We start from the raw sequence: 25,272 nt of genomic DNA, 5'->3' as shown, positions 1-25,272 counted from the left end.
TTTGTTTGTTTGTCCTTTTTATTAGTTTTTTTTTGTTTGTCCTTTTTTTGTTCTTTCCATTTATTGCTTCTTTTTTTGTCTTTTTTGTTCTTTTGTTTTTCTTTTCATTTGTTCTTTCGTGTATTAATTTTGCTTGTCATTTTTGTTTGTTCTTTACTTTTGTTTGCCCTTTTCATTCGTTTATTTTGTTTGTTTTTCTTTTTGTTTGTTCTTTCTATTTATTGTTTCTTTTTCTCTCCTTGCGTTTGTCCTTGTTTGTTCTTTTTGTGTGTCCTTTTTCAGTTTGTTTGTCTTTTTTCTTAGTTTTTTTCGTTTTGATTGTTCTTTTTATTTCCTTTTGTTTGTTTTTTTGTTCTTTTCCAGTTCCTCCTTGCTTGCCTTCTTCTCGTTTCTCTCTCTCTCTCTCTTTCTCTAATATTACACATGTGCGAGTGGTTTTTCCTGCCTGTGTTGCACTCTGGCATTTAGAGACTCGTCACACGTGATGATCTGGATGTATTGTAATGATTAGCGATGTGCTGAATGTGGGATCACAGACACACGGCTAATTAAAGCGCATGAGCGGCTCTAGTGTGTGAATCTCTCTCGCGTCGCTCTCATTATTTCCGTTCCTCTTCTGCAAGCGTCTGATGGAGGGCCTCATTAGTCAGAGATCTTGAAACCTGCACATTCATGACAAAATACTGATTTTTGGCCTCTTAGAGAATCTGTTATGTGCAGAAACGGTGTTTGCTGATGCTGTGAATATGCATATTTGTTATATATACATTTTTATGCATGAAAATTTTAATTTTTTTTAATGGTGCCGTGAATGAATCTTTTAACCAGATTAAAAAAAATAGCACATTAAAATCATTGTGATATTCACAGTATTACTTGTTTTTTTTATCATTGTGAATGAATCGCCCATCATGTGTGAGATCTCAGAGAAACCTGCAGCGGCTCGTGTAATGGCCAGACCTGGTCTAGAGAGAGAGACACGATGAGTTTACAGAGTTATTAACATGTTCATCTCAGAAATGAGACGCAGCTTCATTGCTCTGGTGTCTTCAGAGGCCTGTGATTGTTTCTCTCTCCTTTTCTATTTACTGGTTGAGCAGTGAGAAATGCAGCAATAAAAGAGATTGATCTCAGAGAGTTCAGTGTCAAAAATAATCTTTTTTTTTTTGTTCTTTTATCAACTTTATTTTACGGCGTAAATACTTTTATACTCACTTTTTAGTCACTTTTATCTTTAATTCTTTTTTTTTTTTCATTTTAAATTTAAATATTCACTACAATGCAAAACTTTTATATTTCTTTTAAGCAAGGATGCATTAAATTGATCAAAAGCTAAAGTAAAGACATTTATAATCTTACAACAGATATCTATTTCTAATAAATGCTATTCTTTTGAGCTCTCTATTTATTAAAGAATCCTGAAAAATTAATTTGTATCACAAACAATATTATATATATATATATATATTTATATTTATATTATTATTATTATTATTATTATTTTTTTTTTTTAATCAAATTAATGCAGCTTTGGTGACCAGAACAGACTTCTTTCAAAAACAGAAAAAAATATTGCTTCAAACTTTTAAACCGTAGTGTGTATATATATTCATTTTTACAACTATTACTAGTAATTTTATTTCATCATTTTCCTCCAATTAAGGAAGTATTCCACTACAAATTTAATGTTAAAAATGTTTTTTATTTTATGTAATTTATTTGAATTAGTTTATACTATTAATTTTATATTTATAAATTTAATTTTAACCTATTACTTTAAATTATTATACATTATTTTGTATTACTCTTTTAATTTACTTGAATGCATTATAAATATATGCTTTTTATATGCCTTTTCCCATTAAATTTTTCATTGTTGTGGTCTAAAATAATCACAATACATTTTTTCTTTTTAAACATATTCTTAAACACACACACACACACACACACACACACACACACACACACACACACACACACACACACACACACACACATGTATATCCCTATTGTCACAATCTTTGCTAAAGAAATGTAGAAGTGTTTTGGAAACAGCAGAGTCTCAGTTATGCTCCTGAAAAATGTTCACAGTGTGATTGTACTCTTAGTTTTGGTTGGTTCCTCTCCTCAGCGCTGCTTGTTTTCCAGGTGGACTCGGATCCTTCCAGTCGGGTTGGAATTGCATTTCAGAGCATAATATGGCAAGCCCTGGAGTTACGCTGCGAGACATTGACATTTCGGAGTGAAGAATAGCGCTTGTTGCCATTATTATGCCCACACACAAACACGCACACACAGGGTTTGCTGTGTTTGTCTTCACTTCAGCTGCAGAATGTTTCTGGTAATTGAACAGCAGCTCCGGCGCGGCGCAGGAAATAACGGCTCGATGTAATACAGCCAACTGCAGCTCGCAGGAATATTACTTTTATTTCCATCCGTCTCTCTCTCGCTGTTGATTGAGAGATGTTGATTTGTGCGTTTTTTTTTCACTTTGGTCCACGCCGCGCAAACTCTGTGATTAAAACCTTGTTTTGTTTTTTTTTCTCCTTCCAGTCGTCGGCGCTGATCGTTTAATAATCTTGCGTGAAGACTTGTTTCATCTAATCATCACATCTCCTCTCTATCGCCTTCATCAATCGTTGTTTCAGACATGACTCCAATGATGCAGTTTATTTGATTCTCATCTGTTATATAGTTTCATCTTATTGAACCCCAATACTTTTTTGTTTTTAAGGTCCTTTTTTAGTTAATTTGCATATATATTAGAAAAACATAATATTTTGTTCTCATTCAAATCGGCTCCTAGCAAATTGATTTAAAATTACTTACGCATTTAAATCCTCTACATTGTTTTTTTATTTAAATATTTGTATTAATGTTTAGTATTTTTATGTATTTTAATTTCAATTAAGATTACTTTGTATTATTCTTTTAATTAAAATATTAATTTAGTTAAATTAGTATTTGTGTTAGATATATTTATTTTAAATTTGTATAGTATTCATTTTTAACTTTATTTTATAACAATGAATGTGTTTTAATATTAAATTAATTCATCATTATAATTACATCAATATTTTTAATTTATAATATTTATACATATTTAAGACATTTTAAATTAATTAGCATTTTATTAATATTACTCTAGATCTCAAAATGAAAAAAAATGCATTTATGCAAAAGTGTACTTTAAAACTGAATGAAAAAATAATATAATGCAATATAAATTTAAATTAATAAAATTTTTGCAAATTATATTATACAATAAAAAAAAAAATAATAATTGTGCTGATTAGCCCCGCCCACCATGGAATCTCATTAGTCTCCAATATGACTCCACGTATTTGTGTAATAAACTTTCATTCTGATTAGCCGTCATTGTGTCACATCATATATTATGCAATCAAAACTTCGAGACATAACTGTTTTAATGTTGTTGGTTGTCGTTTGTCTTCTGCAGTGCTCGTGCCGTAAGGACATGGTTAAGATCTCCATGGATGTCTTCGTTCGCTGTCTGCAGCCTGACCGATACGAGCTGTGGAAACAGGGGAAAGACAACATGGTCCTGGACCACCTGAAACCCACGAGCCTCACCAGCCCCGAGCTGGAGCACTGGAGGAAAACCAGAGTCACGTACAGAGAGAAGCTCCTGCGCAGGTGCTGGGCAATTTTCAGTGTTTATTTGGTTTTGGCAAAAATCTGCTGGTTGACATTTTTCGTTGATTTTAGAAACTAAAAACAAAAATAAATGGAATAATGCTAAATGGAAACTTCTTTATTTTTTAACAACATGTCACCACAAAAATTTTCGGAAGCAGTGAGTACAGTATGTGCTTTTAATGCAAAACACAAAACGTTAAATTGCTCGCTCATAGTATCTTATGGAAAGATAAAAGTAAAAAGTTTAGATAGTGTGACGTAGGAATGACACTATGGACACATATATGGTCAGATATAGTAACAGCTATTGTAATACAGACAAATTTAATTTAAAAAGTTTTTGTTACTGGTACATGCATTGTTTTGTTTTAACAATGTCTCTGTGATATTTTGCCACAGAAGTGAAATTATATATAATTTTATTGTTAGAATTTTAATAAATATAATTTTATCAAGTCAGAAAACTTGAGGTTTTTCCAGCTGGAAAAAAAAATCATTGTTTAATTTTAATGGTTTTAATTGTTTCATTTTGAATCAATTTGAATCGTAATCAGAAAAAACAAGCGGGAAATGTTTGGGTTGAAATTAAAGGTCATTATCCATAGGATTTTATTTTTAAGTGCTTAGGCAAAGTTTTTATCGACCTTTACTGTTCGAATTGTAATAAACTATCAAGTGAAATCTTTTTGGGTTTAAACAAATGTTTGTTTTCTGCTTGTGTTGCTTTTTTTTTTTGCAGAGTTCAGGTGAAGTTTTTATTTACCTTAGACCTTTACTATTAGTATCGTAACAATAAAACTACAAAGCAGTAAACGTTTGAATTGAAATACAAGTTTATCTATTTGCTTTGTTTGTTTGTTTTTTTTGGGATGGGGAGTAGGAGGGTTAAATAGAGCTTAGGTAATGTTTTTATTATTCAAATGGGAAAATATTTGGTTTTAAATAAAAGTTCGTTATCAATTTGCGATGTTTTTTGTAGACCACTGCAAGGTATTTATTGACATTTAACCTTTCATTTTCGAATCGTAATACGTAAATACGGAAAAGGTTTTGTTTGAAATAAAAGTTTGTTTGTGTTGTTGTTGCCACGCTTATGCAAAGTTTTATTGACCCATTAACTGAATTGTAAAATTTGCTTGAATTGTAATAAATACAAAATATCAAGCAGGAAACGTTTTGTTTAAAATAAACGTTTTTCCATTTGCAATGTCTTTTGTAGAGCTCCAACAAAGTTTTTATTGACTTTTTACCATTACAGTTCAAATCATAATAAATAAGAACTATGAAGTGGGAAATGTGTAAGTTGAAATAATTTTGCTGACCGTTTTCATTATTTTTTTGTAGAGCTCAGGCGAGGATGAAACAGTTTCGGCGTCTGAAGCTAGAGGAGGTGAAGGTCCTGGTGGAGGAGGGAGTGACACTGGATATGAGTGAGTATCTACGCAAGGTGGAGGAGCGCGAGGAGCAGCGACGGCAGAAAAGGGATGAGCGCATGGCGCGGGAGGCACTCCTCACACTGGAGGCACTGGAGAGGGAGGAGCAGGAGCAGGCGGAAGCAGCGCTTCGGGAAGAAGGTGACAGGAGTGAACATTGAACATATAGAAACCACCCCATAAACCCTAGAAACCACAGAGTAACACACCTTGTTATTACTGAATGTGTGATGGTAAATGTGTTTTTTTCCCATCTTCCGTGAAGAAGACGGAAAAATAGATTCCCAGGATCCTCCGCCGGAAAACAGAGAGGACGAGGAGGAGGAGGAGGAGGAGGAGAAGAAGAAGAAGAAGAAAAAGAAGAAGCCAAAGCATCCCGACGAGCTCTCCTTCCAGCAGGTGTTTGAGCAGTTCGCTTCCAGTGATGTTGAGAGTAACAGAGCCACTCCAGACCTACAGGTCAGCGCTTTCTCTGATCCCAAGGGTTTTTAGGGGATTTTAAACAATGAGGAAATTTATCGTTAAATGTTTTTGTTCCCAGCTGAGTCCCTTCCCGAAGCTGAAGAAGAAAGTTGAAGTGAAGAAGAGTCGAAGACATCCGATCAGCAAGCCGCCCATGCGCTCTCCTCACTCCATAGTCAAACAGGAAGCCTCCAGCGATGAGGGTGAGTACATCATTAACAATAAACATTAAGCGCACTTTAAAGCCCCCCCCCCCCCCCCCGAAGTGCTTTGAAACAAGCAGTGTTTTTCTAATAATAATAATAATAGTGCATTTTATTTCATGGCGCCTTTCAGAACACCCAAGGTCACCTTACAAGTAATATACAGGTCACTGCATAAGACAAAACACACAACAAACAAACTGCATATACATATAAAGTGCATTTAAGTCTCAATAAAACATGTTTTAAAAAAGCCTGTATAAAAAGATATTTCTTAAGACGCATTTTAAAAGTCAACAAGCACTCGCTATCGCGAACATCGAGGGGAAGAGAGTTCCATAGGCAGGGGGGCAGCATAACTAAAAGATCTGGCACCCATGGTAGTAAGTCGAATCCGAGGTACCACAAGAGAAATTGAAGATGAAGATCTAAGTGCACGTGAAGGAGTGTAAACATGGAGAAGTTGAGTAAGGTATTGTGGTGCAGGATTATGAAGTGAGAGGAAGGACAGATTGCAATATTGTCAATGTATAGAGAGAAACGGTTAGATTTAGACACAACAGATCTAGTGCCAACAAGCAGAGCCTCAGTTTTGTTGCCATTTATCTTCAAGAAGTTCGCTGAAAGCCAATCCTTAATTTCAGCTAAACAGCTTGACAAAGATGGTGGCGGAAAAGAACAGGTTGGTTTGGCAGACAGGTAAAGTTGGGTGTCATCCACATATAACCAAGAAAATATAACCAAGAGGGAGCATATATATAATGAAAAGAAGCGGGCCCTAAACAGAACCCTGGGGAACACCAGTGGTGACTGTAGATATTCTTGAACTAAAACCTTTTAATTGAATATGCTGACTGCGTCCAGATAGATATGACAGAGGAGTTCCAGTAATATCAATATGTGTGACATTCTATGTGGTGACATCATTTCATTTGAAGAAAGGGCGGGACATATTGTCCTTTTTTTTTAAATAGCCAATAGCGTTTTGACTGTATCTGTTTGGGCCAGCCAGAACAGCTAAGATTGGTAAAGCTGCATTTGTCAGCCACAGTCTAATAGATTACTCCTAAATTAATTATGCAACTCTCAGTAAAATATATATATTTTTTAATAAATGCTCATGTCTCTGGACCGGAGCTAAAGTCCAGATGTGTGCTGCAGTGGTTTGTGTGAAACAATGTGAAAGCAGACCTCATTTGCACCAACAGAAAGCATATTTACACTGAATCGTTCCCTATCATCTATATTGTGCACTACGAGCCATTTACTGTACAGGAAATACTACACTGTGAACAAGTGACTGACCTTAGCTGGAAATTCAGCGTCTGTATTTATAGTGCAGGATTCTAGAGACCATTCGATTGGTCAGAAGAATTGATGAGAAGATGAAGTATGATGTGACGCCAAAAAACTTCTAGCTTATAGATAACCTTAAAATGTTTAATTTTGATGTCATGGGTACTTTAACTATGACATTTAAATAAGTTAGAAATTGAATCCTCATTCATGAAATGTAAGCAGATTTCTAATAATGTTTTTCCAAACAAATTGCTATCACTTAATTTCTGTGTAACATTTTATGTAAGAATGAATTTACAAAATATTTTCTCAAATTTGTTTTGCTCATGTTTCGAATGAATTTCATAATGACATCCTCAAAATTATATCCATAAAGCCATTCTTGCATGCAAAAATTATATTCTTGCAAAATATTATGATTTCAAGGTTATTCCTAATTATATTTTTCTAATTGTTAGTAGAGTTACATGTTTTTTAAATGTAGGTTGTAGCAATGTCCGTAAAATGGAATGTTTGTAAAGTGTTCTTGCATAGTTCATTGAATTTAATGTAGAAATTTGCATTAGAATAGTATTACGAAAAATTTTGATCAATTAATTTTGCTCATGTTTCAAATTAAGTTCGTAATTACATTTGTAAAATCAACTGTTGTATGTAAATGTGTTTATAAACCCATTCATGCACAGAAAATAATTTTTCGAATCCCTCAAATATTACATTTGAAATAACATTCGAAAAGTCTAAGGATGTTCTTACAACTTTGTATAAAATGTGCATAAATTTAATGCAGCAATTTAAAAATATTTTTAATAAAAGTTTTTCCTGAATTCATTTTGCTCCACATTCATAGATAGTGTTCGCAATGGCAGTCGTAAAATCTAATTATATTTTTAAAATGTTCATAAAGCTATTGTTAAATTGCATGTTTTGCTTTGTTTTTAAAAATGTATTTCGTAATAATGCCAATAAAATCAATGATGTTCAGAAAAAAATTATGCATAAATTACTCTTAAATCATTTTAAAAGTTCTTGATGACATCAGATGATTTTATGAAAATGGAGCCATCCTTGCATGCACAGAAACTAGTTTTTTCCTTATGCTTCAAAAATTACACTTGAAATAATGTATGAAAAAACTAATGATGTTTAAATTGTAATTAGACAATTTTTAAATTGTTCATAAAGCTGCTCTTAAATTAATCCAATAATGTCCATTAAAAGTATTGAGTGGCACTCAATTGAATGATGCAAAATTGTCTTGCTAGTTTCATAAATGACCATACTATTTGTAGTCATAATGTTGTTAAATCGAATGACTTTGCAGAATTGTTTGTAAAAGAAAACATCCTATGTAAATTTAAATCAGTGACATTTCATTGTTTCATGAATGAACTTCAAAATGATGTTCTTAAAAGATTTTTAAAAAGTATACAATTTGCGTTATTTTATAAATTGGTGAAAACTATTGGTTAACATTTTATGGAAGAAAGGTTTTAGAAACGATTTGTAAATTTGTTTTACTAGCTTCTTGAATGAGGCCTAATTTATGACAATGCAAGTTATTAAATTACAATATTCAGCATTTGTTATCAAATGGAGTTCAGGAGAACAAAAGAAACTCTGCGCCCTGGTTAAATGTCTGATGGCATATTTTCCACTGAAGAAAAAAATGTTAAAAGTTAGATATGTTTTTACAATATGAATGTTTCTATAACATTTCAGGCCGGCGTTTCATTTCGGAGTGTTCTGGTTTGATGGCGAGATGTTGTTTTATGTTTGTTTGTTGTGAAAGTGTGCACTTGCAAGCACAAAGAGAAAAAGCAATAAAGTATGAAAGAAAGCAGCCACAAACAATCAGCGCTTTATAAGATGGGGCGGGTGAAAGACGGTTATTGATTTGTCTGTGCTGTGAGTTATGAAGAGACAGACAGCTGTAAACCCGCACCACCCACTGTCACTGTAGGGGGCAAAATACAGACAGAGGGGCATCAAAACTCTCCAAAAATACATCTTCACCTGCTGTCTGTAGAGTCACGGCTCAGAGGAAGAGAACATCGCTCATCTATCTATCTCTGTCTGTCTGTCTGTCTGTCGTTCATTAATTTGTACAATCCATCCATCCATCTATTGTTTGTTCATTCCATCTATCTATCCATCCATCCATCTATTGTTTGTTCATTCTATCCATCCATCCATCCATCTATTGTTTGTTTATTCTTTCCATCCATCCATCTATTGTTTGTACATTCCATCTATCCATCCATCCATCTATTGTTTGTTCATTCTATCCATCCATCCATCCATCCATCTATTGTTTGTTTATTCTTTCCATCCATCCATCTATTGTTTGTTCATTCTTTCCATCCATCTATCGTTTGTTCATTCTTTCCAACCATCCATCCATCTATTGTTTGTTCATTCTTTCCATCCATTTATCCGTCTATTGTTTGTTCATTCTTTCCATCCATTTATCGTTTGTTCATTCTTTCCAACCATCCATCCGTCTATTGTTTGTTCATTCTTTCCATCCATTTATCATTTGTTCATTCTTTCCAACCATCCATCCGTCTATTGTTTGTTCATTCTATCCATCCATCCATCCATCTCTGTCTGTCGTTCATTTGTACATTTTCTCCATCTATCCATCCATCCATCCATCCGTCTATTGTTTGTTCAATCTGTCTGTCTATCCATCTCTGTATGTCTGTCGTTCATTCATTTGTACATTCCATCCATCCATCCAACCATCCATCTATTGTTTGTTCATTCTGTCTATCCATCCATCCATCCATCCATCTATCTCTGTGTGTCTGTCGTTCGTTCATTTGTACATTCCATCCATCCATCCATCCATCTATTGTTTGTTCATTCTGTCTATCCATCCATCCATCCATCTATCTCTGTGTCTGTCGTTCGTTCATTTGTACATTCCATCCATCCATCCATCTATCTATTGTTTGTTCATTCTATCCATCCATCCACCCATCTATTGTTTGTTCATTCTATCCATCCATCATCCATCCATCTATTGTTTGTTTTATTCTTTCCATCCATCCATCCATCCATCTATTGTTTGTTCATTCTTTCCATCCATCCATCCATCCATCCATCCATCTATTGTTTGTTCATTCTGTCCAACCATCCATCCATCCATCTCTGTCTGTCTGTCTGTCGTTCATTTGTACATTTTCTCCATCTATCTATCTATCTATCTATCCATCCATCCATCCATCCATCCATCCATCCATCTATTGTTTGTTCATTCTATCCATTCATCCATCCATCCATCCATCTCTGTCTGTCTGTCTGTCTGTCATTCATTTGTACATTTTCTCCATCAATCTATCTATCTATCTATCTATCTATCTATCTATCTATCTATCTATCTATCTATCTATCTATCTATCTATCTATCTATCTATCTATCCATCCATCCATCCATCCATCCATCCATCCATCCATCCATCCATTCATCTATTGTTTGTTCATTCTGTCTGTCTATCCATCCATCCATCTCTGTATGTCTGTCGTTCATTCATTTATACATTCCATCCATCCATCCATCTATTGTTTGTTCATTTTGTCCATCCATCCATCTATTGTTTGTTCATTCTGTCTATCCATCCATCCATCCATCTATCTCTGTGTGTCTGTCGTTCGTTCATTTGTACATTCCATCCATCCATCCATCCATTCATCTATTGTTTGTTCATTCTGTCTGTCTATCCATCCATCCATCTCTGTATGTCTGTCGTTCATTCATTTATACATTCCATCCATCCATCCATCTATTGTTTGTTCATTTTGTCCATCCATCCATCTATTGTTTGTTCATTCTGTCTATCCATCCATCCATCCATCCATCTATCTCTGTGTGTCTGTCGTTCGTTCATTTGTACATTCCATCCATCCATCCATCCATCTATTGTTTGTTCATTCTATCCATCCATCCATCCATCCATCTATTGTTTGTTCATTCTATCATCCATCCATCCATCTATTGTAAGTTCATTCCCTCCATCCATCCATTCATTCATCAGTTTTGTTCTTTTATTCTTTATTGATTGTGAGGTGATGTATAGTGAGATAGTACAGTGACTCTCTCTCACACGTCGTCTCTCTCTCTCTTGATCTGTTTCTGTAGAGCTGTACTCTGGGCTGCCTGTAGGTGGCGGCGTGCAGCCGGAGGCTAAGAAGTCAGAGGACAGCGCCTTGTGGCAGAACCGCGTGCCAAACTTCCTGTCCGAGAAACAGTTCAATGCTGCGATGGCGACCATTGAGCCACACTGCGCCGTCTGCATGCTCTTCTGTCCGTACACACAGGTAATGCACTGAGCGCAACTATAGTAGCAAATTACTGAAATACTGTGTATATCATAATACATTATCAGACTATCGTCACAAAGTCCGGTCCACTTCAATGCTTTTTTAATCAAAAACTGCCTGACTGAACAGGAAGTTGTTTTGAATCCATGTTTATTTCTCTTTGGTTTAGCATGCTGTCCCCTCTCTTGTGTTTTTGTGCATGTTTAGCCTGTGAAGGACCCCTTCCAGCTCTCGGACACGTCCGGTCTGGTGTCACGGGTCGGCTGTCGCACGCGTCCGCTGGTTCCAGAGATGTGCTTCAGCGCGGGTGCTGAGAACACCGAGCCGCTGCCGTCGAACTCCCACATCGATGACGACGGCACCAGCGTCCTGCTGTCCTGCGGGAGCTGTGGCCTTCAGGTCCACGCCAGTGAGTCACACACCCCACACTCTTGATACTGCGTTACTGTGTTCAACTAAAGCCTCAGACAGAACATGGTTTGGAATTACTGTGCATTGGCATTTAATCATTTTTCTTTACAAATGGAATTGATGGAGGCCTTTGGTTATTTGTTCTTTATTTGTTGTTTCTTTATTGGGGTTGCCACTGTTTTTCCTTAATAGACTATTGTACAATATAATAACTAATAATACTAATATATAATGTTAGTATTGTGTCAGTCTCTTGGCCTTTCTCCTAATAATAAAAGTCAAAAACTCTCCCATCTTTTCACGTCTGCACCTGTATCTCCAGCTGTATGTTTGCCTCCTTCACACCAATCTGCATATTTCCTGTGTCTGTGTTTGCTAATAAACGCCCTTGATTCTGTCTTCATCTGGCCGCGAGAGCGTCTCACGGCAGCCCGACTGTCACTCCAGCCAATTTACCGTCAGTCAGGCTGAACTCCAGTTATTTATTTAGACGAGCACAGAAAATAAACCTCCCGAAGAGGAAAACAGAGACGGGAAAGAGGCTCGTTTCGCCGGTTTCTCTCCACGGCGCGAGTCTAAGCCGCGTAGCCAATTAGCCGCGAGTTCACCGAGGTGACGCCGCACTCTGATTGGCCCGTTTGTGCTTTAAACGAAAATGACAGTTTAGACTAAACTTATTTCAGTTTTCTTGATGTTTTTGTGTTTTCCAGAAGCATCCAGCCGTGGTATTTGCCATCGTCTGACGGTATGATTAGATTTACTCGCGAAAGAACGACAGATGAACGTCAGCGTGCTAAAAAAAACCGCTCTGTTTCGCTCAGATACCTTTCGATGACTGTTTGTAAGTTCATCACGGCGAGTTGTTCAGATTTATGAAGTGCGATCGCTCTCGCATGAGCTGTCGCGTGTTCGTCTGCTTTTAGCAGCACTAATCAGTTTACCTTCGCTCTGTTTTCACTCTGTCAAACTAATTCAAGTCGTCACTGTGTGTCTGAGGAGTACTTGCTCATATCTTACCTGTGCTGCTGTCAGCTCCACTCAAGCTTTCTGAAAGAAGCACAGCTTGTGAAACAGATATTTCTAGCTCGATTATCACCCGATGACCCGCGTTCGATAGAAATAGCTGATATTTAATGTGCACCTGTGTTCATATGTCCTATCAGTTATATATTATTGCACAGGAAGACGGCCTACAGTTACTGTATTAACTAGTGGAAGCATTGTTTATGCAACTCTTATTAAAACTACAATAATAATAATTATAAGTATTATTTTTAGATTTTTGTACATTTAACACTTTTTTTTTGTTCATTTTTTGTTTTTGATCATTTATTAATTAATTTTGTGTTGTTTGTTTTTTTGTTTTGTTTATTCTTAATTTGGTTCTTTTTGTATATTTTTTGTCATTCTATTTTTGTCACTCGTTCTTTTCCCCCTTTTCTCCTTCATTTGTGTATTTTGTTTTAGTGTGTTACTCGTTTCTTCCATTATATTTTGTTCTATTGTTTGGTTATTTTGGTGCTTTTTTATCTTTTTTTTTCTTTAATAATAACAATAATAATAAAGTATGATTATTTTTTGTATGTTATTTCTTTTGTTTGTTACTTTGTTTTTGCTTAATTAATTTGTCTATTTGTCTGCCATTCTTTTTCTTTATTTCTTTTCCTCTTTTTTTTTGGTATTGCCATAGTTTTTTTTTCACAAAACATTTTTAGCAAATTTAAAAAAATTTTATTCTTTTTTGTCATGTCTCCTTAATTTGTGTCTATTGTTTATTTATTTTTTGTTTATTTAGTTTCTTTTTTGTCTTTAAAGTTTGTCTTTCATTTGTTTTTTAATACTAATAAATATATATATTAATATTATAATTTTTATTTAAATATGCATTATTTAATTAGTTTGTGTTTGTCTTTTTTTCTTCTGTTTCAGCTTTTTTGTAAATTAAACTGTCATTATTCTTTGTTATTCTCATATTTTATTTTTATTCATCTGTCTTTATTTTAGTTGTTTATGCTTTGTTTTTGTATAATCTTAATCTAATAATTTTCCCCCAAAATATTTCAAAGGAAAAAATAAAATCATGTCTTTAATCATTTTACTCTTAACTTGGTTTAATGTAATTAATAAGCCACTCAAGGCTGTATGAAATAGGGATTTTACTGCATCAAAGCCCCTTTCCTATAGTAAAAATCCCTTTACCATAGTAAAATCACTCAATTTTGACCTCAAGTGGCTTAGTGCTTTCATTTACTGTCTCCAAGCCGTGAGCTCCCCGCGGCTCCCCAGAGGTGTTTTAAACGCTCAGATTCCCTCGACTTCCTCTTACAACGGCAACAGCGAACCACCGACCCGAATGAACAAAACAACAACAGCAGCAGCAGCATCTCCAGCTTGTTTGCTTTTCGAAGGCTTGAAGAAAGGGCTGTGAAGTGAAAGACAGCTTGTTAGTCGATGCTGTCTTTGCCTCCTTGCTTCTCCATGCTATTTTGGGTTTTGCTAAGCGCTTGTACGCTTGAATTCACTCACAGAGCTTATGAAAATGGCTCTCCAGAACATGTGCGCGTGTCGCATATTAAACTAATGCCCGGAGGCCGTGTGTGTATCCCGTCCTCCATTACGGCTCCGGCTGGGCTCGGCTGCGATGTCCCGCTGCTCGTGTTTACCTGCAGAAAGCTGCTGATTTCGATAAGGCAGGAAGAGCAGTAAATGACAGCATGTCAACAGCAGCTTTCCGTTCTCGTGAGCTTTCACCTCCGATGCACGCGATATCAAGCTTAATTTTCCTGTTGTGCGCGTTTGCAAGGAGTCTGCGGTAATTACCAGAGATGGTCTTGCTATAGAGAGATGAAGAGGGTCTGTATTACTTACTATTCACCATTTTCTTCCTGTAAAAATAGGCGTGTGCTTTTGTAAATTAAAATAAATCAAAATTTTCTGTTAGTAAACATTGTGACATTTTTCTGTGGGTGTAGGCAGAAAGATTCACCTAACCGCTTCACTAACGCTAGCTGTGAAGTTTGTTGTTTTTTGGAGGAAATCCGATTTTACCTGCATATGTTAAGTCACGCACTATCTGGGACTATGATCGTTATTTGTAAAGGTTAACTTTAATGGACGAAACCAGAATCATTTATACGATGGACAATCTTTTTTTGATCTTCTGCTCATTTAAACATAGCTGTCGTCTATTTTTTTTTTTTTTGGAGCCTGTACTATGTCGAGTTGTGTTGTGTGACACTCAATCACAGTTTATAGATCCCATAGGAATGAAAGAAAAAGTTTTTTTCTTATAAAACTGCATTTTTTTTGTGGTACACTAAAAATAGTTCAATCCAAAAGTGTTGTTTAGTGTAAAACGCGTTGAAGATTAGCAGATTCATTAAATGATAGCCGTTTCCTCGTTCCTTTCCTCTTTCTAAGCTTGTTTAATTGCAACATATTTTTTTAAGTAACATACGCTAGTGAATCGTACATACTACGTTTAATTTATTTTCGCTTTGTTTGTTTTTACTTCGTTTTATTCTTTCTTTTGTGCTTTTTTGCCACTTCATTCTTTTTCTCTTTGGTTTTGTTCTTCCAATTGTTTCTTTTTGGTTTGACTTCTGATTTTTGTTTTAATACGATTTTGCTCTCTTCTTTTGTTTCATTCGTCTTGTATTCTTATTGTATTAAATGTAGGTGAATAAAGTAGATTTTAATGAAAAATTACAAAACCTTTTTATTTTGTAACTACGTACGTTTGTTTGTGCTTATTTTCTTTATATATTATTTAATTTTATTTTTTTACGTTCTTAGACGGCTAAGTTCGTGTTCTCGTTCCTCTCAGGTTGTTACGGCGTTAATCCAGACACGAAACAGGAGGGCTGGACGTGTTCTCGGTGTACTGCGACTGAATGGACAGCCGTAAGTATCGCAAACACCTTTCACGCAAACATAGACCAGTCCTACGACTAGTTATAACCATTTATATTAACAATGACTGTTCACATGTAACTCCTAAGCAGAAACCTGTGCATTGATAAAGCAATAAACCCCAAGAAGCCGTGGTTTACAGTGAATTTATAACAATTAACGACGCAAAGCAGAGTGCCTACAAACCCCTTAGCTGCTATAAATTCACTGTAAACCACGGCTTCACTGGTCTTATTTCTTTTATAAAAGTTTAGTACATTATTGTGTTCATTGGTGTTGTTTCTCGTCGCAGGCCTGCTGTTTGTGCAGTTTAAGAGGAGGAGCTTTGAAGAAAACCACAGATGACAGGTCTAATATCTCAAACTCTGTTTCTCTCATATCGCATGTCAATTACGAGAAGCATCTGTCCATGCTCTGAACTCTGCTAAACCGTGCGTTTGGTGTCCCGTCCGCAGGTGGGTTCATGTGATCTGCGCCGTCGCTGTGGCCGAGGCTCGTTTTGTTAACGCGGTGGAGCGAGAGCCTGTGGACGTGACCGCCGTCCCTGACACCAGGAAGAGTCTGGTGAGTCAAGACACACAGAAGATGACATGACAGTCCTTTTTGTGCTTTCTGTGTTTTTGCTTCGTTTTATACTTATATACAGTTTCGTTCACTCACTTGTTGGCGCCTCCATTGATTTGCTCCATTGTGTATGATGTCCTCATTCATTTTTCCGTTTGTGTTTTTGTTTATTTCTTTTGTTCCTTCTTTTTTGTTCATGTTGTAGCTTCATTTATTTTCTACGGCTGTTTTCAGTTGTTTGTTCTTCTGTTCCTTACTGGCCTTATATTTGTTTTTCAACTTATTTTGTTGTTGTTGTTTTCTTTTATTCTCCTTATTTATTTATTTTATTTTTCCTGTTGGGCTTCAACTTTTGTTTGTTTTTGTTAATTTGTTACATTTTTAATCATTTGTTAGTGTGCGTCCTATTTTGTCTTATTATGTTTTGTCTGTTTTTGTGTGCATTTTCATTTATTGGCCTTATAAATTTTTTGTTGTTTTTTCAATGTTTGTTTTTTTACTTTTGCTAGTTCGTAAATTTTCCGTTCATTTATTTTTTTTATTTGTTCCTTTCGTTTTGTTGCTCATTCCTAAGTTGTTTTTCTCTCTTAGTTTTGCCGTTTTGTTGTTTTTTTTACTTTTACATTTTTTGCTCGTTCTTTTGTTTATTCTGTTTCATTTATGCTTTTTTGTTAATTCCTAATTTGTTTTTCTGTTTTGCTTATATTAGTTTTTTCCATTTGTTTCATTTTAATATATACATTTTTAATTTGTTTCTTTCTGTTTTTATTTAGTTTGTTCTGTTTTGCTCAGATTTAAGTATAATTTTCTATTGTTAAAGTTTTTTGTCTTGTTGCTGTTGTTCTTTTTGTACATTGTTCATTAATTCCCAAATTTTTCGTTCATTCATCAGTTTGCCTTGTTTTCGTTTGTTCATTTGTGTTTTTCATTTAGTTTTTTTCTTTCATCTTATTTGTTCTTTCGTTCGTATCTTCCATGTCTTCTTTTTTGTTTCTCCATCATTCTCTCTTTCTCAGAGGATATGATGCATTATTAATGATGTGCAATACTTGAATAATCAGGTGTCATTCCTCACTGTGCTAAATGAACTGCATTGATTGTATAGGCGGGTTTCTCCTCTTCTGCCTTACGTCTGAATGCTGCTCAATGTGTCGGCACAAACACACAACCCAAAGCAACTTCAGACATGAAAAACATGCTATAAACCTCTCGTACTGTTCATGCATCTGACTTCATCTTCCAGTCGCCATTAGCAAGCAGAAACACAAAGGTTTACTACAAATCAGTGCGAGAAACGAAAGAACATCAAGCATTCAGTCTCGTTATTTGCACAGTTTCACTCTAGAACAAGAAACCGCGTTGTGTTGTAGATTAAAAGGAGGTTGCTTTATCTTCTCGCTCGCCACGACACAAAATGGATGCCAGCTCTTGATGTATGAATAAATAACTGCGAGCTGGATGCTCGTAAATCACACATTTTTTTTCCCCTTCTCTTGTCCGTTGGCCTGTCTTGCAATCAATCCCTGGCGAAAGATAAATCAGAGGCTTTCACAGGCCGATGAAATATTTCCGAGCTGGCGCCGCATCGAAAGGCCGTCGTACATTACGGCCGCTTGGCCACAGGGAGTTGAAATGAAGTATTGACAATTTAATAAAGAATTTTTATCCCCGTCGATATTCCTCTGTGTGTGTGCGCGCACGTTTGGAGGCGCAAATGGAGGAGAAGAGGAGAGAGACGGGGATGAACGGACACAACATGTTTCCATTTGAGAGGATATTTGTAAAAAATGCTGCGGTATCAAGTGCATTGATTTTAAATACCACAAATTCGAGCCTAATTTCTGCCTCTTAAGTCAACGTTGAATCAAAATGGACTGTGTTTGTGAACATTTCTGCTGTTCGCTTTAGTAGCAAATGTTCATCTTTGTAATCTTTCATCGGAGCTGCTGCTGCACTCTTGAAATTACTTTCATTTTTAGCTGACACATGGAAATAATGTTAGCTAAGAGCCAAATAGCTATTTAGCATTGGCATTTGGCTCAGGCGCTGTTCTGGTATGATGATCTCACTTCCTTCTTTAATATCTGGTTTATTAGTGAACGTCTGCTTTTTGGTTTGTTTTCCTTCATTAGCTTGGTTTCTGTTCTCTTTTGTGTCATTTCTTTATTTTATTTGGATTTTTTATCATTCTATTCTTAATTTGTTTCTGATCTGTCTTTCATGTTTTATATTTTTTGTTTGTTTTGGTTCTTTTAGCTCTATTTGTTTGTGCTTTTTCATTTATTTTCTTTGGTTTGTTTTTTTAGCTTTGCTTTATCATTTTTCCTTTTATTCTTTTCCGTTTCTTCTGTTTCTTTTAGTTTTTTCTTACCTACATCTGTTTTCCTTCTTTCTTTTCTTTCTTTTTTTAGTTTCTTTTAGCTCATTCCCTCTACTTTTGTTTCCATTAGTTCATATCTTTTTTTAATTGTTTATTTTTATTCCTTCTTTGGCTTGAGCTTTTTCTTTCAAAGACTCTTTCTTTTGCTGTTTATTTTCTTCTTTATTCATTCATTGTGTTTGTTTTTCATTCATTCCTTTCTCTATTTTTGGTTTTCATTTATTTTAGTTTGTTTCTTTCTCTATACGTTTTCACTCATATGTTTGTATGTTTCTTTTTGTTTCTATTTCTTTAGTTTGTTCTTTCATTCTTCCATTTGTGTCTTTTCTTTCCTTGTTTCTTACACTATATGTTTCCTTTGTCTTATTCTGGCTGCTTTTTTTTTTTTTTACTAATTTGTTGCTTTGTTCTCCATTTCTGAATGTTTGTTTTTTTATATAGCTCTTTACCATTAGTCTAATAGCTTTATAGCACTGAACTCCTATTCGGCCTGATGGATAAAACCACTTTTCGTCATGATGGAAGTTCGTCATGTTACAAAGGTTGCAACTCAAGTTTCATGTTTCCTCATTACTATTTGCAGAAGTGTGTCTACTGCCACAAGACGACCAAGCAGATCTTCGGTGCGTGTATCCAGTGCTCGTTGGACAACTGCTCCACGTCCTTCCACGTCACCTGCGCCCTCCTCGCCGGAGTCGTCATGAAGCCGGCCGATTGGCCTTACGTGGTGTCCGTCACCTGTCACAAACACAAACAGACCAATCAGAAGGTGCGTAGCTGCTTTAGAAGGGATCTCAATGCACACGGTGATCCTCAAACTGACGCTTTGCCTCCGTTGCAGGTAAAAAACCGCACCCGTGAGCTGTCTTTAGGTCAGGAGGTCATCGGCAGAAGCAGCAATGGTTGGTTTTATCGCTGCACCATCACCGGCATCGGCACGCAGAACTACTACGAGGTCAACTTCGATGACGGCTCCTACTGTGATAATGTCTTCCCAGAGAACCTGCTGGTGAGAATGTTTTCACATTATTATTATTATGGTGATCATGGTTGCCAATTGGCTTTGGCCTTGAAGCCCATTTCCACCACTAAATAGAAAATAAAAAATGGAAATAAATAAATAACTGTAATAATGTCTGGCATCTTGTGGCTTATTGTGGTCAAAAATGCATAGGTCTGGTCCTGGATGCTGATTGGTCAAAGTCTAGATTGGCTAAATCTACCTCTAGGTTATTATGGTTGGCCCATTAATTCGGCTCATCTAATCAGATTTTAGAGCTACAACTGTTTGTTTGGTCCATCATCTGTTTGATTTCTCTGTTCCAGAGTCACGACTGTCTGAGGAACGGCCCTCCAGAACTGGGCGAACACGTGGTGGTCAATACATTCGATGGACGGGTTCTCAACGCGTCTTTCATAAAGGAAAATGTCCAACGATACTACCAGGTAGCTATGACGTATACAATTTTTAGTTGTAATTATTTATGCCTTTATATATAAAGAGTTATCCATTTCAAACCAAACCATTTCATTGCTTGCTTTGTTTGTTTTACTGTTTGTTTTCTACCGTATTATAGTTAGTATATAGTTAAGACCCCATAGTGACACCCAATTTTAAGAACCTAAATCTATAAGTCAGCTTTCTTGTAATTCCACATCTCATCCGAGTCTTTCAGGAGTCCCACATTTGGTGCAAAGTTGGCTTTCCTTGTACACAGAGCAGCCGTTGATGTATTGAGCGGAGGGGAGCTGAGATTAATGGGAAAAGGAGAAAAGTAGGCAGATGTGGCACATGGGGGATTTATGGAGTCTTTAGATGAAGCTTATGAGGTGTGATGGACCGCAGACGTGGAAAGTAGACTGCTATTCATCAGCTATTTCACGCACACACACCAATCCTCACAGGAAGTGCTTTTGTGTTCTTGTGCAGTGATGGGTCGATGTTTTAATTCACATCTGGGTCACATTTGAATGAAAAAGTGACTCAGAAACTACCAGAAAGCTTAAACGAACATGCTTTTTCAGTTTTTCTCCTAAAACGAGGCATACCAAACTATGTTAATACATTGTTTGACACATTGTATGAACTAGTTTGACTTCGTCAAATTCTTTCTCTTTAAAACTCAACTCCACACACACACAGTGTTTCATTACTCAGCTGAACTCTTGAGACTCCTCTGTCAGCATTAACGAACTGCTTGATTCTGTCCTCCGCCACAACTCCATTATTTATCAGATCTGTGTGAGTCATGGCATTCGTAACAAGTGCCGATTGCTTTTTTTGACGTCACTTTTACCTTTGCAAGATGTGACAAACACTCTCCCACTCGCTGTGGGCGATCTGTAACTGGATGCCTGTGAGTCTGACAGGTCTTGAAGCCGTTGGGAATTGATCTGGAACAGGGTGCTGATTGCAGACTGGTGGAAAGTTTGCAGCTTATGTTATTGTTGGATGCTCTTGAGATTTTAAAGGAATGATCTGGGTTAAATGTAGTTTTTTTTTCAGCTCTATCAACAGCACTGACACTAGATTTTGCATTATACAATACATGTGGATTGATGCATTGTCGGGATATGTGCTCGGCATTTTATAATAAAAAATATGATTGAATATTTTGTACATATTTAAATTCATATATATACACCTGTAAATTCATTTCATATCATTATTTTATTTAAATTATTTAAAGTAATAAAAATATACGTACAACATGTCATTTACAACATTTGAAAATAAAAATGATATAGGTTATACAGTACTTATAATTGATTTAATTAAATATTTAATGCATATTTAAAATGAAATTCGTATTTTGTAGTACATGTGTGCAAATTTGAGCATTTTGAATAAATGTAAATATATATAATACATATTTAAATGTTAAATACATTAGTTTCATTTCTTTTTTACATATAGAATTATTTTTACATTGTGGTATAAAAAAACTATATAATTAATATGTATTTAGATATTAATAATTAATCAAATATTAATATTAATTAATATATATATTAATATAAATATACATGGCTTTTATATATATATATGTGTGTGTGTGTGTGTGTATATATATATACACAAGAAAAGGATCCGAGGCATCTAAACTGCCTGTATTTCTGTCCAGGTGGAGTTTCAGGATGAGACACAGATCTTACTGAAGCGCAGCGAGATTCACTCTCTGAACCAAGAGCTGCCTAAGAGGGTCATGTCTCGTATGGTAAGCGCTTTTATTCACTTCGGCCAAGTACCGTATGTTTCTGCACACAGAATTCATCAACGTGAAACCAAAGTGCAGGCTTAACACTTTACAGCTTTCATGGTTTTTCAAGCTAACAGTGCTGTTGGAGTTAGGGCTCATCCGATCACGATTGGCCGATCGTTATGCGCATCTCGTCAGTAAAGCCGGTTCTCTAATCAGCGGTAAATTCCCTCAGGTGTGTGATTTCACATAGAGCAGCTGTTACTTCACGAAGCCGTTGTTAACTGAGAAGATGCGCAAATAAACGCTGAAAATGAAGTGGATTTGCGCATCTTCTCAGTTAACAATGGCTCCGTGTAGTATCAGCTGCTCTATGTGAAATCACGCACCTGAGGGAATTTACTGCTGATAAGAGAACCGGCTTTACTGACGAGATGCGCATAACGATCGGCCGATCGTGATCGGAGCAACCCTAGTTGGAGTCCATTTGGAGAGTTCTGACTGACATCGCTGAAGGATTATTGTCTTTTTTTCTTTTCAGCAGACAACTGTGAACCAACAGCAACCTCAGGCGCAACCATCAGACGAACCTTTGGCCGCGAAACGCCCACGTCTGCCAACACCGCCACCCACACTAGCCATTGAGCCCTCGGTGCTACCTCCAGAAATAGTCACCGCTTTTCTGCCCGCTAGTATTACTCCAAACACCAGCATTGCCCCCTGCCTGCCTCCAACCACATCACTTCCTGTTTCAGCACCCACACTTCCTGCCCCAGAACCCAGTGAGAGTTACACCCACAGCTCCAGCTACATAGCCTACATGGAGTCTCTCCTCAACTCTGACTTTCCTCCAGAAGAGGGCGAACATGACGTTGAGCCTATGTTTTGAAGCACTGTTGCGGGCTAACAGCTATTTGTCAATGCTTCATACAGACTTTAAATTCATCTACTGCATGTCTTTGTTTCATTTATTCGCTGTTGTGCTAATCTGTGTCTCCCACCCATGAATGGTGTGTGTGGGACACATGCGTGTCATTATAGACTGAAGCCGAAACATACCCAGTACATGGCCTTGGGGGATGCCGTACTCTTCCAACTATTTCCACTATCCCTTTCTCTGGTTCTTCCACTAAACGGAAAGAGCCACCATACATTTTCAGATGGGATAATCATTCACTGTATGTGCTGTTAAATTTATACCTGATTTTTTTTCTCTAACGAGTGCTAAATATTTTTCTAACTCAAGCCAAAACATCATGCTACCCGGTCACAGTTCAAATAGACAGTCTATATCTGTACAGTTTCAGGTATTTTTCTCTGTACTCAAGTGTTCGGGCGGGGAGGTCACAGGAAGAGTTTAGCTGGGCTCATGGGATTTAATAAGTATTTAAATGTCTTTTGTCACATATAGGTTTAAAATATTTGTATAAAGAAAATCCATTATTGCAGCATCGGAAGCTACAGTTTTCAGTTAGTGTACACATTTGTGTTACGATAGATTTGTGCGTCTCCATGTATCCTTCTATAATCAACGATAAAATGTTTTTTCAGCCACAGATGATTTGTTTTTGTAGCATACTTGGTAGACGTTGATATTGAATACTATTCACCTGGTCTGTTTTTTATTATGATTACTGTTGTTGTTATGATTATGATTTTTATTTTGATGAATCTTTGCAACACAATGTGTAAGATGAAAAAAAAAAGTTGTTGAGTTTATAATTTTTATTCAAGAGGTTGAAGTGGCGTACATTTAAGCGTGTATAGTCATAGGTGATATTAAACAGATACGCAATCCGCCTTCTCAAGGTGCTATAGAGGTCTTAGACTACTGAGGGGCGATCTGGGTCAGGTGACCCACAATGAGGTGTACATACTAGACGTCCTGCTCACGAATTGGAAAAAGTTTCTTCAGTGTAACTTCTAAGTCTTACAAATGCCATGTCACATTGGAATAAAGGGTCTGGTTGTCGCTTTGGATTTCTTTTCTCTTTTATTTTGTTTGCCCATCCTTATTTCATTTTCTGATGTGAGTGATTATCAATCGGCACACCTCCTTCACCGGTATTTGCAGGTTCATCATCCATATAGCATTGAGAATTTGCTTCAGCGCCCCTTGATTGATTCGTAAACAAACACTGATAAGACCTTTACAGACAGGATCGTCATTATAGACTGAAGCCAAAACGAACCCAGTACATACCTTTGGGGGATGGCGCACTCTTCAGACCCTTCCCACAATCCCTCACTCCCAATTCTTTTCTAAACCAAAATAACGGCCAAATATTTTTAGATGGAATAATCATTCACTTTAGCATCCCAAAGATTTTGGAGAATTGTTAAAAATGCAAGATAAATTAATACAAGGAAAGACCCCAGATGAACTTATTAAATATTAAGTTGACAGCCCTTCTTTTTCAATATATTTTCTCTTACATCATGATTTTTTCATACTATTATTCCTCCCTCTTTCCTTTAGCATGTTTTTTAATAATAACATAACTCTGAATTACACCTTTAAAAAATGAAGTGATTATGAAACTAGTGAGTGCATCCTCTTTCCTTCCGTTCAATGTGACAACCACCATTCTCATCTCAACACTGTTTATTGTTTTCTGCCTGCCAGTTGCCTACGGCCGCTCTGACACTAGACACAGTGTGTCAATGGCATTTGTACTCCCGTGTTTCTGGGGTTTCTGCTTTGCATTAAAAAAAACGTCACAAGGGGCAGGTTTACTGAAATAACCCACCACAGCTTGCATACTGATGATGGCAAATGTTTATCTGTGCAGAAGTACTAGGAAAGATTCTAATAAAATGTGAAGTGAAATGGTGCTTTGTGTCTGACAGTGTTTATTTCCCTGAAAAAGCAATAAAAACCTGGTTTAAATAATACCAGTAAAAATAAGTAGGAATGAATAATAAATAGGTAATTGTAGAAATAATTATCAATAAATAATAAAATATTGTAAAATTTATAATGTAAATCCTTCATAAAAAAAATGAACAAAGTCAGTCAGTGTTCAATGTTGAATTTGTATATTTTCCTTAAAAATATTTAATTGGCTAGGTTTGTTCATCTTTACAGTACTATGTCGTGATTTCCATTTGTGAGCAAATTATTTTTTGAATTGGTCTTTGTAATGAATCACATGACCAAGTTTACAAATTAGTTACTTTCCCTAAATGCATCTTCGAATCCTTATTCAGTAATCACAAACGATTTTAATGGTCATGAAAATCAATTGACCTATAACGAGCTTTGGCTCTTGAAAATGTGCCGTTTTTATAAATTGCTCTCTGGAAACTACTTTTCCAAAGTTCAGAGGTCAGTAAATTGCTGTTTATTCTTTTCAGATGATCACAAAAGAAAAGATTAAAAGCTTTTCTCCAGACCAGAGCCATTAAAAATTAACCATTAT

At 36.1% G+C, this 25,272-nt stretch overlaps 1 protein-coding gene across 2 annotated transcripts in view; it reads left to right on the top strand.

Moving 5' to 3' along the window:
• Positions 1-24,684, top strand: part of LOC132159467 (lysine-specific demethylase 4B-like) — a 51,076-nt gene extending 26,392 nt beyond the window's left edge. The window contains exons 9-22 of one of the 2 annotated variants that reach the window (XM_059568985.1): positions 3,461-3,657; positions 5,005-5,234; positions 5,362-5,552; positions 5,635-5,758; positions 11,202-11,380; positions 11,591-11,792; positions 15,621-15,697; positions 15,999-16,054; positions 16,162-16,270; positions 19,234-19,419; positions 19,492-19,659; positions 19,977-20,096; positions 21,776-21,868; positions 22,392-24,684. In XM_059568985.1, coding sequence (XP_059424968.1) covers positions 3,461-3,657; positions 5,005-5,234; positions 5,362-5,552; positions 5,635-5,758; positions 11,202-11,380; positions 11,591-11,792; positions 15,621-15,697; positions 15,999-16,054; positions 16,162-16,270; positions 19,234-19,419; positions 19,492-19,659; positions 19,977-20,096; positions 21,776-21,868; positions 22,392-22,739 — 2,280 coding nt within the window. In that variant the 3' untranslated portion in view covers positions 22,740-24,684. Of the gene's footprint in view, positions 1-3,460; positions 3,658-5,004; positions 5,235-5,361; positions 5,553-5,634; positions 5,759-11,201; positions 11,381-11,590; positions 11,793-15,620; positions 15,698-15,998; positions 16,055-16,161; positions 16,271-19,233; positions 19,660-19,976; positions 20,097-21,775; positions 21,869-22,391 lie in introns of both variants that reach the window. The other variant, XM_059568984.1, reaches the window with a different exon arrangement.
• Positions 24,685-25,272: the final 588 nt, after the last annotated feature.

This window comes from Carassius carassius, chromosome 16 (genome assembly GCF_963082965.1).
Source record: "Carassius carassius chromosome 16, fCarCar2.1, whole genome shotgun sequence".
In the NCBI taxonomy this organism is placed as follows: domain Eukaryota; kingdom Metazoa; phylum Chordata; class Actinopteri; order Cypriniformes; family Cyprinidae; genus Carassius; species Carassius carassius.
The sequence above is the reverse complement of the archived record's forward strand: the minus strand, read 5'-3'. Positions and strand labels throughout refer to the sequence as shown.